At 46.3% G+C, this 14,026-nt stretch overlaps 1 protein-coding gene across 7 annotated transcripts in view; it reads left to right on the top strand.

The window, feature by feature from the left end:
- The window catches only part of KDM6A (lysine demethylase 6A), a 287,206-nt gene that overhangs the window by 260,064 nt on the left and 13,116 nt on the right, over window positions 1–14,026 (top strand). For all 7 annotated transcript variants that reach the window (XM_075059516.1, XM_075059508.1, XM_075059521.1 and 4 more), the window contains 4 exons: window positions 7,004–7,152; window positions 8,266–8,380; window positions 10,319–10,506; window positions 11,560–11,701. In XM_075059516.1, the coding sequence (XP_074915617.1) occupies window positions 7,004–7,152; window positions 8,266–8,380; window positions 10,319–10,506; window positions 11,560–11,701 (594 nt within the window). The remainder of the gene's footprint in view (window positions 1–7,003; window positions 7,153–8,265; window positions 8,381–10,318; window positions 10,507–11,559; window positions 11,702–14,026) is intronic.

Below are 14,026 nucleotides of genomic sequence, written 5' to 3'. Positions count from 1 at the left end.
ATAGATGAGGCAGGACTGAAACAGTGCAGAATGAAGGGAACAGATTAGGAGTAGTCAGACTTTGGGGAAATGGACAAAAGATTCTGTGTGCACCAAAGCATACTCCTCTCCAGAGCCTGAAACAGAACCCGAAATCCCTGAATCTCACCATTCCTCTGCTGCCAGCAAATATCTGTGAAACCCATTGGGAAAGTATCTCATCCCCCAACAGAGGATAACAATGTACTGTTGCCCATCAGTTACTCCATTAGCCCAAGTGGCAGAGGTCTGTATAGTGGATCTAAAAGTTCCAACCCTACTGATGAACCACCATGAGTATCAGTACAATGCCATATGATGGATTTTTTGTGTTTTGCTTTTTTAAAAACCTAGAAATCTACATGCACAAAACATACTTAAAGAACATTATTTAGATTGCAGGGTCATGCAGTCATAAGAGGAAACATAATCCCCTTATGTATATATGCAAAAGCTGTATTTCATGATCACATACTGTTATTTCCACAGGACGCTGTCTCATTTGACATCTCCTAACTTCTGAGTACTTGATTTTGCAACCTTAATATTTTTTAAACATGGGTTTGTGTGTGATGTATCCACCCTTCATGCCCATCATCGTATCCTCCCATTTTTTCTCATAAGCTTAATGTTCACCACTTGGGCTCTGCTTTTGCATTCCTGTTCCCATCACCTATACGCCACCTTTTCTTCATTCCTCCCTCCTATTCCCACTGGAATTGCTTGTCTCCAGGAAATTCATCCTGATCCATAGCCTTCCTTCTCTTCTTCAAGTGATTGCTCATGTGTATTCCACAGTAGATGTGCATGCTCACCACGTGCACCAGTGCCGGAAGTTTTGCCTTTCCAGGGGACCTCCATGGCGCAGTTTAAGGAGCGCTGCGCGCTCCCCCCACCCTAGGTTCCTTCTTGCCACTAGTGAAGGTACTTCGGAACTGCTCTGGTCCAGCTTCTCTGTGGCTCGTCCCCAAAACTGCTTGTTCGCTCAGTGTATGGTACCGATAGTTGTTTAGTGTAGCTAGAGCGGACGGGCCGGGGTATGCCCTGTGCCCCAGGTTTTAAGTCGTGCAACACTTATAGGCGATCTATGCCACTGCGTGATCTGCACGCAGAGTGCCTATGCTGTATGAGGGAAACCCATCTTAGCGATCGCTGCAAGATTTGCAGGTCATTTAAGCCTTGGACCAAGAGAGAAAGGGATGTTAAGCTCTGGGCTATTCTAATGGAGTCGGCCCTGACCCCGGCTCTGGCATGCTGCTCCAAGTCGGCACCGGGCACCAAGATGTCAGTGCGCGGTGACCCTTCAGCACCATGAACTAGTCGGCACCACTCTCCATCCATGGGGCACGCCAAGAAGGCTAGGAAGAGGCCTTCTTCGCCGCGGCACTGGAGTAAACCTGGAACAGAGGCTAGACCCATCTCAAGGAGTCCTCAATCCCCACCGGCCTCTAGGCTTCGAACTCAAATCAAGCAAAGTAGCCTGGCCCATTCAGAGCAGGCCTTTCCGGATGTCTGGATGCCCTCCACACCGGAGGCCCTGTAGGTGGCCCAGGACATTATGTCCATGCCAGTACCAGGAGCACCACCGATGTCAGCCCCGCACACCAGAGGCAAGCCGCTGCTGGGATCGCTGCAGTCACCCCAACTTGGTACCAGTCTTGGGCGAGGGAACGTTCCCGATGCAATTCGCTGCCCCACAACCGTTCAGGGCAAAGTCCACATGGATCGCCCTTGACGCCCACTGGCTGTCTGGTTCGGTTCCATCTGACCGAGACTCTCAGTACTGGTCCTCCACGTCGGGATCGCAGTCCCGTGGTTGGCATCACTCCCAGCTACTGCTTCTCCTGGTCCAGAGACAGCGGCAGGTTGTATGTCAGCCTGGCCTCCTTTCGTAGTCGTCCATCAATGGGCCAGACCAGCCAGGCCGAACAGCCGGCCCAATGGTACCGGTGGGCACCGTGGCCCCTGATGCAGCCTCCGGTGGGGGCTTGCTCGGTAGCCAGAACCTCAGAAGGACCTTCGGCCTCCCTCTCCAGATCTCCGAAGCAGGAGTCAGTGGGACGTACGTCCTCGGCACTGTGCCTGGAGACTGACCAAGTGGTGGACCCTCTGGTGCCAGTGGACACCCGAAGTACTGCACTGGCCTCCTCACCCTTCCCGGAAGAGGCAATTACGGCCCCTCCTCCCTCTGTCCCATAGGAGGACTTCAGGGCCCACCGAGAACTTTAAAAAGGGTGACATCGTCTCCACCTCCAAGCAGAGGAGAAGGAGAAGCCCTTGGACTCCCTGTTTAATGTATTGTTCTCCTCAGCACCGGGCAGGGTGACCTCGCCTCTCCATGAAGGAGTGGTGAAAATTCCAAATGCCCTATGGCAAACCCCAGCTTCCTTGGCCCCCATTTCTAAGAGAGCAGAACGCAAGTATTTTGTACCCACCAAGGGGCATGAATACTTATACACCTACCCTGCTCCTAACTCCCTGGGGGTCGAGTTGGTCAACCACAGGGAATGGCAGGGCCAAGCAGCTCTTACCCCAAAAAATAAAGATTCAAGGAGGCTGGACTCATTTGGAAGAAAAAATTATTCAGCCTTGAGCTTCCAGTTACGGGTGGCGAACCACCAGCCTCTCCTGGCCAGTATGAGTTCAGTCTATGGGTCTCCCTGCCCAAATTTGAGGACTTCCCCCAGGAACAGGACAGAAAAGAGTTAAAAGCACTGGTGGAGGAGAGCACAGCAGCTGCCAGGTGGAGGCAGGCACCTTCTGGTGCAGCGGACAAGGCCACGCGGTCCATGGCCTCCGCGGTGTCTATGAGAAGGGTGTCATGGCTCCTGCTCTCTGGGCTATCCAGCGAGGCGCAGACATCCCTTTAGGACCTCCCATTTGACGGCAAAGCTCTGTTTGTGGAACAGACGGATACAAGGCTGCATGGCCTGAAAGACTCCTGCACGACTCTCCAGACTCTGGGTCTCTGTGTTCAGGCTCTGGCTAAACCTTAGTTCAAGCCACAGCAGACTCCTGCTCAGGCCACCCAGTCAAAATACGAGACCGCTTATAAGAAGTCACGGGATTATAAGAGGCGCCCACAGAGGCAATCTCATCCTGCCCCCACAGCCTGGGTCCTCCAAGGGCAAGCAAGCAGGGAAAAGGCGGTTTTGATGGGACACCCGGGGGCACCCTGCCAGTTCTAATCAGGGATCCACCCCCAATAAAGCTTCCTTTCTCTATTCGGTTGTCTGTCCTCCCATAGTGGTCATGACGGACCTTGACTGATTGGTCCTCAACACCATCTCCCGGCTCGAGCAGGAGGTGGAGTGGCTCTTAATCTTAGGAGTGGTGGAAGTGGTACCGGAGGAGTTCAAAGGCAAGTGGTACTACTCCCACTATTTCCTTATCCCGAAGGCCAAAGGGGGGCTCACACCCATCATGGACCTGCGAGGCCTGAGCCAGTACATAATGAATCTCAAGTTCTGCATCGTCTTCCTGGCCTGCATCATCCCCCTCCCTGGATCCCAGGGCCTGGTACACTGCCCTCAATCTGCAGGACACGTACTTCCACGTTCAGATATTTGAGGGGCACAGATGCTTCCGCCGTTTCACTGTGGGACAGGAACACTACCAATTTACGGTCCTCCCATTTGGCTTGTCGACTGCCCACAGTATTCACGAAATGTATGTCGGTGGTGACGGCTTACCTCAGGCGCTGGAGGGTCCAGATCTTCCCCTATCTGGATGACAGATTGGTCAAGGGCAGCTCCTGGTCGCAGGTTCGGGATCACATGACGCTCCTTCTGTCCAAGTGCACTACTTTAGACCTGTTGGTAAACAACACCAGGTCCATGTTTGTTCCGGTACAGCGCATGGAGTTTATTGGGGAGGTCGTCCATGCCTTGTTGGCCAGAGCCTTCCTCCCACCGGATAGATTCGAGACCCTGAAGGGGCTCATCGACACGGTCACAGAGTTTCCGGTGACAACAGCCAGAGCGTGCCTCCACCTCTTGGGTCACATGTCAGCGTGCATGTATGTGGTCCGTCACGCCAGACTCAGGATGAGACCCCTCCATCTCTGGATGGCCTTCGAGTTCTCCCAGGCCAGGGACAGGATGGACAAATTCCTCATGGTATCTGAGCCAGTGATCACCTCTCTACGGTGGTGGTCCTTCTTGAGAAACATGGTCCAAGGGGTCCCATTCAGGGGCAGGGCCCCATCACTGGAACTGGTGTCCGTCGCATCAGACCTGGGATGGGGGGGAGCTGTGTGGGGAACTTTCAGACACAAGGTGTGTGGTCAGCTCAGTAACTGACCCTCCACATAAACGTCAAGGTGTAGAGGGCGATACGGCTGGTGTGCGTGGCCTTCCGCTTGCACCTGGAGGGCTGGGTGGTCAAGGTCCTCACAGTCTCAATGTTCTACATCAACAGGCAAGATGGGGCCCGATCCTCTGCCTGAAGCCCTCAGACTGTGGGACTTTTGTATAGCCCACGACATCTGGCTACAGGGCTTCCATCTGCCAAGTGCCCAGAACGCACAAGCGGATCACTTGAGCAGGAACTTCTCTCAGCACGAGTGGTCTCTCCACTGAGAGGTGGCACACAGACTTTTCCAAGTGTGGGGAACTCCCTAGGTGGACCTGTTCACGACTTGGCAGATCGGTCGCTGCCGCCGGTTCTGCTCCGGGGGATGAGGGGAGCTGAGGGGAGGCGCTATATCCGATGCCTTCCTCCTGTCCTGGTTAAGCCAGTTTCCCTGTACCTTTCCCCTGTTTCCGCTGATCAGCAATCTCTTGGAAAAGGTAGACTGACAGGGTCCTTCTGATTGCCCCGGCATGGCCCAGGCAGCATTGGTACGGGGCCATCCTGCCTGCACCTGCTCTCTGAGGACCAGGGCCACCTCTTCCACCCCAACTTAGTGGCACTCCACCTCACAGCGTGGCTGCTCAGTGGTTAGGTAGGGAGGAAAGGACATGCTTGGAAGGGGTTCAGCGCTTCCTAGAAAGCAGGCGGCCCTCCATGCGCCAAGCCTACTTGGAAAAGTGGTCTAGTTTTCCAGATCGGAAGACGAGCAGGGCATTTCCCCATTGGCCGCCTCGATCCAACTTATTCTGGATTAGCTTCTTCATCTTAGAGCCGAGGGCCTGGCGCCCTCGGCAGTCAAGGTGCACCTGGCGGCCATATCAGCCTTCCATCCTCCAGTGCAGGGCCACATTGTATTCTTCCATGCTGTGACTGGCCTCTTCCTGTATGTTAGGCCCCCTATCCTACACTAGGACCTAAACCTGGTGTTGGCCTGTCTAACAGGGCCCCCGTTTGAGCTGCTAGCCACATGCTCCTGGTCAAACCTCTCGTGGAAGGTGGCCTTCCTGGTTGCGATTATGTCAGCAAGGCAGGACTCGGAACTCAGGGACCTGACCTCCGAGGCCCCGTACACAGTGTTTCATAAAGATAAGGTCCAGCTCCTCCCACACCCGTCATTCTGTCCAAAGTTGGTCTCTGCCTCTCACATGGGTCAGGACATTTTTTGTCGGTCCTCTGCCCCAAGCCCCATGCATCCAGTGAGGAGCGCCGCCTCCACATGCTGGATGTGAAGTGGGCTCTGGCTTTCCACCTGGAGCAGACTAAGTGACTCAGAAAGTCTTTGCAACTGATCATCGCCTCAGCCGAGCGCATGAAGGGTCAGCCGATCTCCACTCAGCCAATCTCCAACTGGATCACCTTGTGCATCCGTCCCTGTTATGACCTGGCAGGAATGCTGCCAGTTGTGAGGGCGCACTCGACTCGGGCGCAGGTCTTGTCTGCTGCCTTTTTGGCCCATGTCACCATTCAGGACATTTGTAGGGCTGCCACGTGGTCTTCAGTTCACTCGTTCACCTCATGTTATGAAATTGTCTCTCAGACCAGGGAGGACGCCAGGTTCGGAAGGGCCGTTTTCTGTCCCAAGAGTTTGTGAACTCCTTCCCACCTCCAACAGATATAGCTTGGAATCACCTGTTGTGGAATACACATGAGCAATCCCTTGAAGAAGAAAAGATAGTTAGCTTTTCCATAACTGGTGTTCTTCGAGATGTGTTGCTCATGTCTATTCCACATCCCGGCCTCCTTCCCCTCTGTCGGAGTTGTCTGGCAAGAAGGAACTGAGGGTGAAGGGAGTGCGCAGCGCCCCTTATACCGCACCATGGAGGTGCCACTGCAGGGGTCGCTGGGGTGCTCCCCTACGGATACCGCTAGGGAAAAAACTTCCAGCACCGGTGCACATGGCAAGCACGCACACCTATTGTGGAATAGACATGAGCAACACATCTCAAAGAAAACCAGTTACGGAAAAGGTAACTGTCTTTTTCACCACCACAGCCATCTTTATTTCTTAGTAAACAGATTCTTGCAGTAATCGGAGCCGGAGGGAAGAATAAGGATGGAATTCCACTTTCATATACTGATGTTGACTGGTGGGAATTTGTAGTGGGATTTTTCTTTTAATTGGGAATTGTTTGCAGTTTAATACATAAAACCTCTATGTGACGTGTGTGCTGAAATTTCAAGTTTAAAGAATAGCAGGAATTTTTGTTACATTTCCAAACTTAAAGTTAGGGTTCTATGGTCTCTGAGACCTAAGTTTTCAGAAGTATGTGCACTCAATTGCACACCTAATATGTATGCAGTTACCACAGTTACATGCACAATCACTGTAAGATGGGTGTACAACTCTGAAATGTAATTTTCTGAAAACTTAGGCCAGAATGGACTGTTCTACGATTAAGACTTGGATTCCAATTTAACTTTAGCATTAATTGACATATGAATTGGTATAATTCTAGAATGAGACATTAAATTGTGTGTGAAGTTTTCTTCAAGAAACATGAAAATGTGCAGTAACAGTTTCTATTCCTGTAGCCTGTATGTTAACAGTTTTATAAAATGCTGTTAATATAATTCCCAAAGTACCCCATGAACTTTAGGGATTCACAGTTGTTGATTTGTTGTTTTACTGCAGGTGGAAGTTGCAGCTCCATGAACTGACAAAACTTCCTGCTTTTGTACGTGTGGTGTCAGCAGGAAATCTTCTAAGCCATGTTGGTCATACAGTCCTGGGAATGAACACAGTCCAGTTGTACATGAAGGTTCCAGGGAGTAGGACACCAGGTAAGTACAGACATTTTCCATGGAAAAAATCAAGCAATAAAGTCAGGAAGGTGTTAACCTGATCACATTGCAGATCCTATATAGTTTATGATGTGCGTAAATATAACAAAAGAGTATATTAGAGTATCAGTTTAACAAGAAATTAGAAAATGCTTCATGCTGCATATGCAAAGTGACAGCTACTTTCTCTTGTAGCATTGTCTGAAATTTCCTAACTTAAGTGTTTTTATTTTCACAACCTTAAATAGTCAATATTGCTAACCTATTGCATTTAATTATCTGTTTCTTTAAGGAAAAATTAGACATGATTGACATACTTCGTTTGCACATCTTGCAAGCTTCTGTAAGCTTTTCCAGCAGATCTTATAAATTCCTACAATGGCAGTTTATAATTAAACCTTTAAGAGCTAAACATTGTTTAATTTAAACTCTTGTCACCTGAAGGTAAAAGAGATCCTTCAGTGATAGATAGTTTTGTGATTAAGACACTGAACTAGAATTTAGGAGATCTTAGTTCAGTTCCTGGCTCTGCCTTTGGCTTCATATGTGACCTTCTGCAAGTCCCTTAGTGTATCTGTGCCTCAGTTTCCCATCAGTAAAATGGAGGTAATACTACTTTAGTCTGTTTTGTCTATATAGATTGAAAGCTCTTTGGGGCAGGGATTATTTCTTACTATGTACCTAAAACAGTGGGGTCCCAATCTTGCTTCATGCCTCCCGGTGCCCTCAAAATAAATGTAATAATTGTGTTTGATTTGAAGCTTAGGTCTAGCAGAGCTCTTAAGATCTACAAGAGGGGAGCCACAAAGCATTATGCAAATCAGAGATTAGAGAAACTGATAACTTTTAGTCATCCACAAATCAGTCAAAGCAAAACGGTTTTGTCACTACTACATATCCTAAGCAACAGTGTTTTAATTGTGTATTATAAAAAAAAGGGTAGACTCTCAAATGCTGTGGTGCTAGGCATTATGTACAAATATATATAATTAAGCTGTGATATAATTTGCCATAATAGTAATTAGTGCTTACATAGTACTTTACGTGTTCACAGTGCTGTCAAAACAAAAGTATCATCACTGTGAAAATAACAGTTTTTCTCATGAATTTCAGGTCACCAAGAAAATAACAACTTCTGTTCGGTAAACATAAATATTGGTCCAGGTGACTGTGAATGGTTTGTTGTTCCTGAAAGTTATTGGGGTGTCCTGAATGACTTCTGTGAAAAGTAAGTTTCAGATGCTGTCCTCAGATGTTTTGAGGGCTTCTGTATGTATTCCTGTCGGATGCAGAAACACCTCATGCATGCTGTCAGTGGGGAGGTGAAGGTAATATTTTATAGCTTCTGATGAATCAGAAAAGTCTGTTAAAGTATAAAGGAAAAAACTAGATCTTATTCAGGATTTTAATCAAATAAATGGCAACGTGCAAGAAACAGCCAACTTTATGATTTTCTCAGTTGCCTCAGGAGAGTTTGCCCCTGACAATCAGCACTTAACTTAGATTTATTTCAGGACTTTTTAAAAAAATAAATAAATAAAGGTGGCGGGGGGGAGCATAGATTACATCGGGGGTTTGTAATGCATATGGAGACTTGCAAGTCCAAGGTTCAAATTCAGACCATATCAGGAGGTCTCAAAAGTTATTACTCCCAGATGGGTGTGGTGGCCCCAGATGTATTTTAAGACCTCAATCCAATTTCCACCTTACAAAACCCATCATATAATCATTGTCACCACTCTCTTGGATTTTTTGTTACGTACATGAATACTAACTAGCACTCTTACTCAAAGGATGGTTGTTCCATATCAGTGTTAAGGTACATTAGAAGGACGACAGGGAAATATTTATTACTCCCGTACACGATTAATCTGTTCAGTTACTCAAGTGTATTTTGTGTACATGCAAGTGTTTTTGCAGGTTTGTTTTTTTTTTAAATGGCCATAGAGTCTCACAATCAGCAATGAAAATAAATCCATGTTGTGTTGATTCTGTAGATTAGCAAACTTTTAAACTATATTTGGGTTTTCTTATGTGTTCATTATTTGATTGTATGATAGTGATACATTCTTTTCAAAGACTGCACAAAACTGAGCCGCTGTGAGAACAACAGAAAAATGTTGTAAAGAACAAATGTCACCAACATGACAAACAGCTTGGAACTAGAGTTAGAGCATTCTGAAACTGCTAGAGGAAATCAAAAGGTGGAAGGCGAAAAGTCAAAGTAGTTCAAAGAATTTCAGAGAGCCTGAATCACTGAAGATAATGCAGCGCAGTTCTGGGCCTTACCATCTCACAAATAATGTGGCGTCAGGCTTAAGAGCAGCCTGACAGGCCCAAGAGATCAAAGAGGACAGATAGAAGGGACATCCCTAGCTCAAATCAGCCCTTGCATTTAAAATATATGAAGAAGAAGTCTAAAGACGGCCTTCATGAACAGTTTCAAGTAAGATGTGGAAGAGAATAAAAAAAAAAAAGTTAGTAATTGAATTATTGATGACTAATAGATCATATGTATTTATTCACTAGAAGAAATTTATGAACTGGAACTCTTCAGCTATCTGACAGCAATTCATAACTAACAGTACAATTATTATATAGTGTTTAGCATATAGATTGTACTGTTAAATCGGTGAGTTGGAGAATTAATTGAGTCACCATAGCAACTAATACCTTGGCCTTTTTACTGAGACTGATAAGAAGAGAGCTAGTGGTGATGGTCATGTTGAAGATGTGTTCACTAGTCACTATGCCTTGTCTAATCTAGACTAGACTAATATTATGTTGATTGTGACTACCAATGGAGTTGTATTAGTGATAGCAATACTGGGAAATGTTAAGAAAAAATAGCGTAGCCATAACCCTGGACAATAAATGGAGGCCATCTGCTCATTTTGCACATGCAGCCATATTGCTACATACAGATTCAGGACATAATGACCCTACACTGGATTCAGATCAGTCACTTGGAGAAGAAAACATTGGGATTGTTTTTTTTTATTTTTTACCATTTCTTGTGTCATCAATCACTAGTTGGAAGTATTTGTAATAGTGATCACTGTATGCAAGTATTTTGATTAACTTAACTTTATCTTGTTAGTAGGCTTAGACCCCTAATTTATCTATTGGTAAATGCGGAAGACTGTTATTTTTCCTATTGTTTCAGAAATAATATGAATTTCTTAATGGGCTCTTGGTGGCCTAACCTGGAAGACTTGTATGAAGCCAATGTCCCAGTTTATAGGTTTATTCAGAGACCTGGGGATTTGGTGTGGATAAATGCTGGCACTGTTCATTGGGTTCAGGCTATTGGCTGGTGCAACAACATTGCTTGGAATGTTGGCCCTCTTACAGGTATGGTGAAATAATATGTATGGTGACATAAATAATTTGTTCATATTGTACCACATGCATCCCAACTCTCTTGGGCTTTTTGTATTAATTGACCATATTTTACTAGATAAAAATTGCATAGTCTTTTGAAACTGTTTCAGCACAAACTGTATAATGTTAAAACCTGAAATGTTTTCCTCTGAAGAAAGGCTGAAAAGACAAGCACCACAGTCCTTTCACGATTTATTTAGACTAAGCCTCACCACAATCGCAGCTATACATTTTGGTATAAAGACAAGCAGAGAAAGGAAATGATTAGATGAACTCACTCTACCTTGCACTCCAGTTCGTTCATTTCTCCTCTCCTTATCCTATTCATGCATCTAGGCAAGAGGTTGCAGGGGACTATCCATCCAGTTAGTTTTTTCAAGACCAATGAGCTCTCCTATTTTTAATAATTACAGGCAATTATAAACCAGTATAAAATTCTTGAGTTTTTTAAAAAGCTCCAGGAATATTAGCTTTAAGTACAGTCCTTCAGTTTAAAACCAATAAAAACATTTGGCTAGATGTTTCAAACATACAGCTACAAGAGAATTATGTTCAGTCATTAGGGTTCAACCTGATATAAGCAGAAAAATAGAAGGATAATCTCAGATAACGGGAGGAAACACAGCGGACAAAAGAGGACCATTAGGTACGTCAAAAAATAACGATTTTCTTAAATTCTAATGCACATGACAAATTTTATTTTGGTTTAGTGCTATAAGCAGTATCATTCCAAGATCACTTGAATTGACTGGCATGTACAAAAGCAGCAAGATTTGTCAGTTCATGAAGCTGCAACTTCCACCTGCAGTAAAACAGCAAATCAACAGCTGTGAATCCCTAAATATAAGAGACTATTGTGTAAAAATTTACTTTCAAAGCTGTAAAAATTGTAATGGCAACCACTGTAGCTTACAGCATGTAGTTTTCTCCAATTTTACAAAATTCAGGTTTTGAGAATGACCAAGGGATCTTATTATATCCTTTATTGGCTTATCTGAATGTTTCTGTAACTTTTTCTTATAGCCTGTCAATATAAATTGGCAGTGGAAAGGTACGAGTGGAATAAACTGCAGAGCATCAAGTCAATAGTGCCCATGATTCATCTTTCGTGGAACATGGCACGAAATATAAAGGTCTCAGATCCAAAGCTTTTTGAAATGATCAAGTAAGTGTATTTTAAATTTTTGTAGATCCATTTTGACAGTTGACTGTTCTTATTTTGACTGTTGTTAAAACAGAATGAAACAAAGTCACCTTTAATTTGAAAAGATTGTGAATTAAAACTTTGTTTAAAAAACAAGGGAGATCTTTTTTTATTTACAGAATAAATATCTTTCTAGTGAAATCCATCTTGTTAGATTGTGTTTAGCATTACATGAAATGAATGTTGTTTTGATGTGGTGAATTAGGTATTCAATGTAACTTTTAGGCCTAGATTTCCTGAGATTTTTATCTTAATTGTGAACTCCAGAGTTTTTTAAAAAATATTTTAGGTTTCAGTCTTGCAACTTGTATGCAGACAGACCTCTGTTGGCTTTGATGGTGCCCTTCACGAGCACAGGGGTCTGCCTATATATAACAACAAGTTGAAAGATTGGGCCTTCTGCTGTCAGTAAACTTCAGACTCAGGGTGAGCATGTTTAATTATTTTTAAAGTTGAACTAAATATTTTAATAGTAAATTTACTTGCTAATTTCCAGTACTCACATTTAGCTGATTTATATCCTATCACCAAGAGGTGCAGGGAAAACACCTTGACAAGCAAGGAGGCACGGTTTGGAAAGCCTCTTCTTCCTCCCTCCCTCCCCCACCCCCCTTTCATTTGAAGAGTTCTGCAGCTGATTAAATTGAGTAAATGAGCTGGTAACAGTCTGGATTCAAAACTGAACATTTTCAAAAGTGTATTTCACAGGTTCAAGTCACCTTTAACATATCTTTCAAGCCATACAAATCCATACAAAAATAAATCATGTGGCATCACGTCCACCCTCTGAAATCCTGAGAAAGCAGATGAGCATTCCAGCATATTCTACTCCTAAGGAAATTCTGTGCCAAGAAATTAAAAATTCTGTGCCAAAAAAGTAAAAATTCTACACACAATATTTTAAAATTCTACAGATTTTACATGTCAATAAATAAATGCAGAGGCTCTAGCATGGCAGTGGGGAGCATAGGCCATTGGCTGCACAGTAATGGGAGATCGCTGCTACCACCACCACCCAGGACAGAGACTCGGTGGTGAGGCTGCTTCGGACCATGACATAGCAAAAGGGCTGGGTCTGCCCCAGAAATGCCCTGGAGCCCTGTCCCTCCATGCCAAGTGCACCAGGTGTGGGCAGGCAGGCTCAGCATAGCAGGATCCAAGTATGGTGGGCCTTAGTGTAGGGAGATACAGGTGCATGGTGAGAGGGTTCTGTGTGGGGTCTTCTGGGTGCAGGTGGCTCAGTGGGGGGGTCTGGGCGCAGGGGCAATGGGACTGCATTGGGGTCCAGTGAAGGTGGTTGGGGCTCAGCAGGGTGATCTGGGGGTGTGTTTGGGGGGGGAATCTTGTGCTGGGAGAGTGGGTCTGAGGTGAGGGTCCAGGTGCAACTGGTTGGGACTCATAAGGTAAGGGTCTGGGTGCGGGGGGCTCATATCCCTAATATCCATGGGGGGGGCTTCCTAATATCCATGGTCCAAGCGTGTGGGTGGGGCTGTTCGGGGTGGGAATTCGAGTGCAGGGGACTTGGGGGTGGCGGTCTCAGTGCAGGGGTGGCGGTCTCAGTGCAGGGGTGGGGCTCAGTGGGGGGACCCGAGGTGCGGGGATGGGGCTCAGCAGAGGGGCTGGGTGTAGGGGGATTCCAGATGCAGTGGGTGAGGCTCAGCAGGGTGAGGTTTCAGGTGTCGGGGCCTCGATGGGGGGGTTTTGGTGCTGGGGATGAGACTTGGCAGTGGTGTCTGGGCATGGGGGCATCTGGATGCACGGGGTTAGGTGGACGGGGAGCAGCCTCCCACACAGTCACCCCTCCCTCCATGACTGAGGAGTGATGGGGGCAGGAAGTAGGGGGAGTGTGCGGAGCTTCCTGCAGCCAAAGGAGGTTTAAGGTGAGGGGGCTTATAAATCAACTTGAAGGTGACCTGTAAAAAACTGGGTTTAGCCCTGCAAAGCAGAGAGAAAATAACACTGTCACACCCCTCTCCTGGGTCTGCCTTGGCCATTCCTTGCAGGGGAAGAGGAAGTCCCATCCTGCCCAGCCCAGATGGGACTAGCAGCTGAGCCCAGCGCAGGATAAGAGCCACTGACAGGAGTGTCCTCCGCACCGCCCCCTATGGTGATGTACCTCTCCTATGGCTGCTCCAGGCACCCAAAATGGCACACCCATGCTGCTCAGAAGGGGTGCACGACCGCTTTTGCAGCTTCCCTATCAGAAAGTCATTTTTCTGCAGTGAAGCAAAAAAAATCTGCAGGGGACGTGAATTCTGCACAGTATTCCCCCCCCCCCCCCCCCCC

This window comes from Chelonoidis abingdonii, chromosome 1 (assembly GCF_003597395.2).
Source record: "Chelonoidis abingdonii isolate Lonesome George chromosome 1, CheloAbing_2.0, whole genome shotgun sequence".
Lineage (NCBI taxonomy): Eukaryota > Metazoa > Chordata > Testudines > Testudinidae > Chelonoidis > Chelonoidis abingdonii.
Note: the sequence above shows the minus strand (reverse complement) of the source record. Positions and strands in the feature narration are given on the sequence as shown.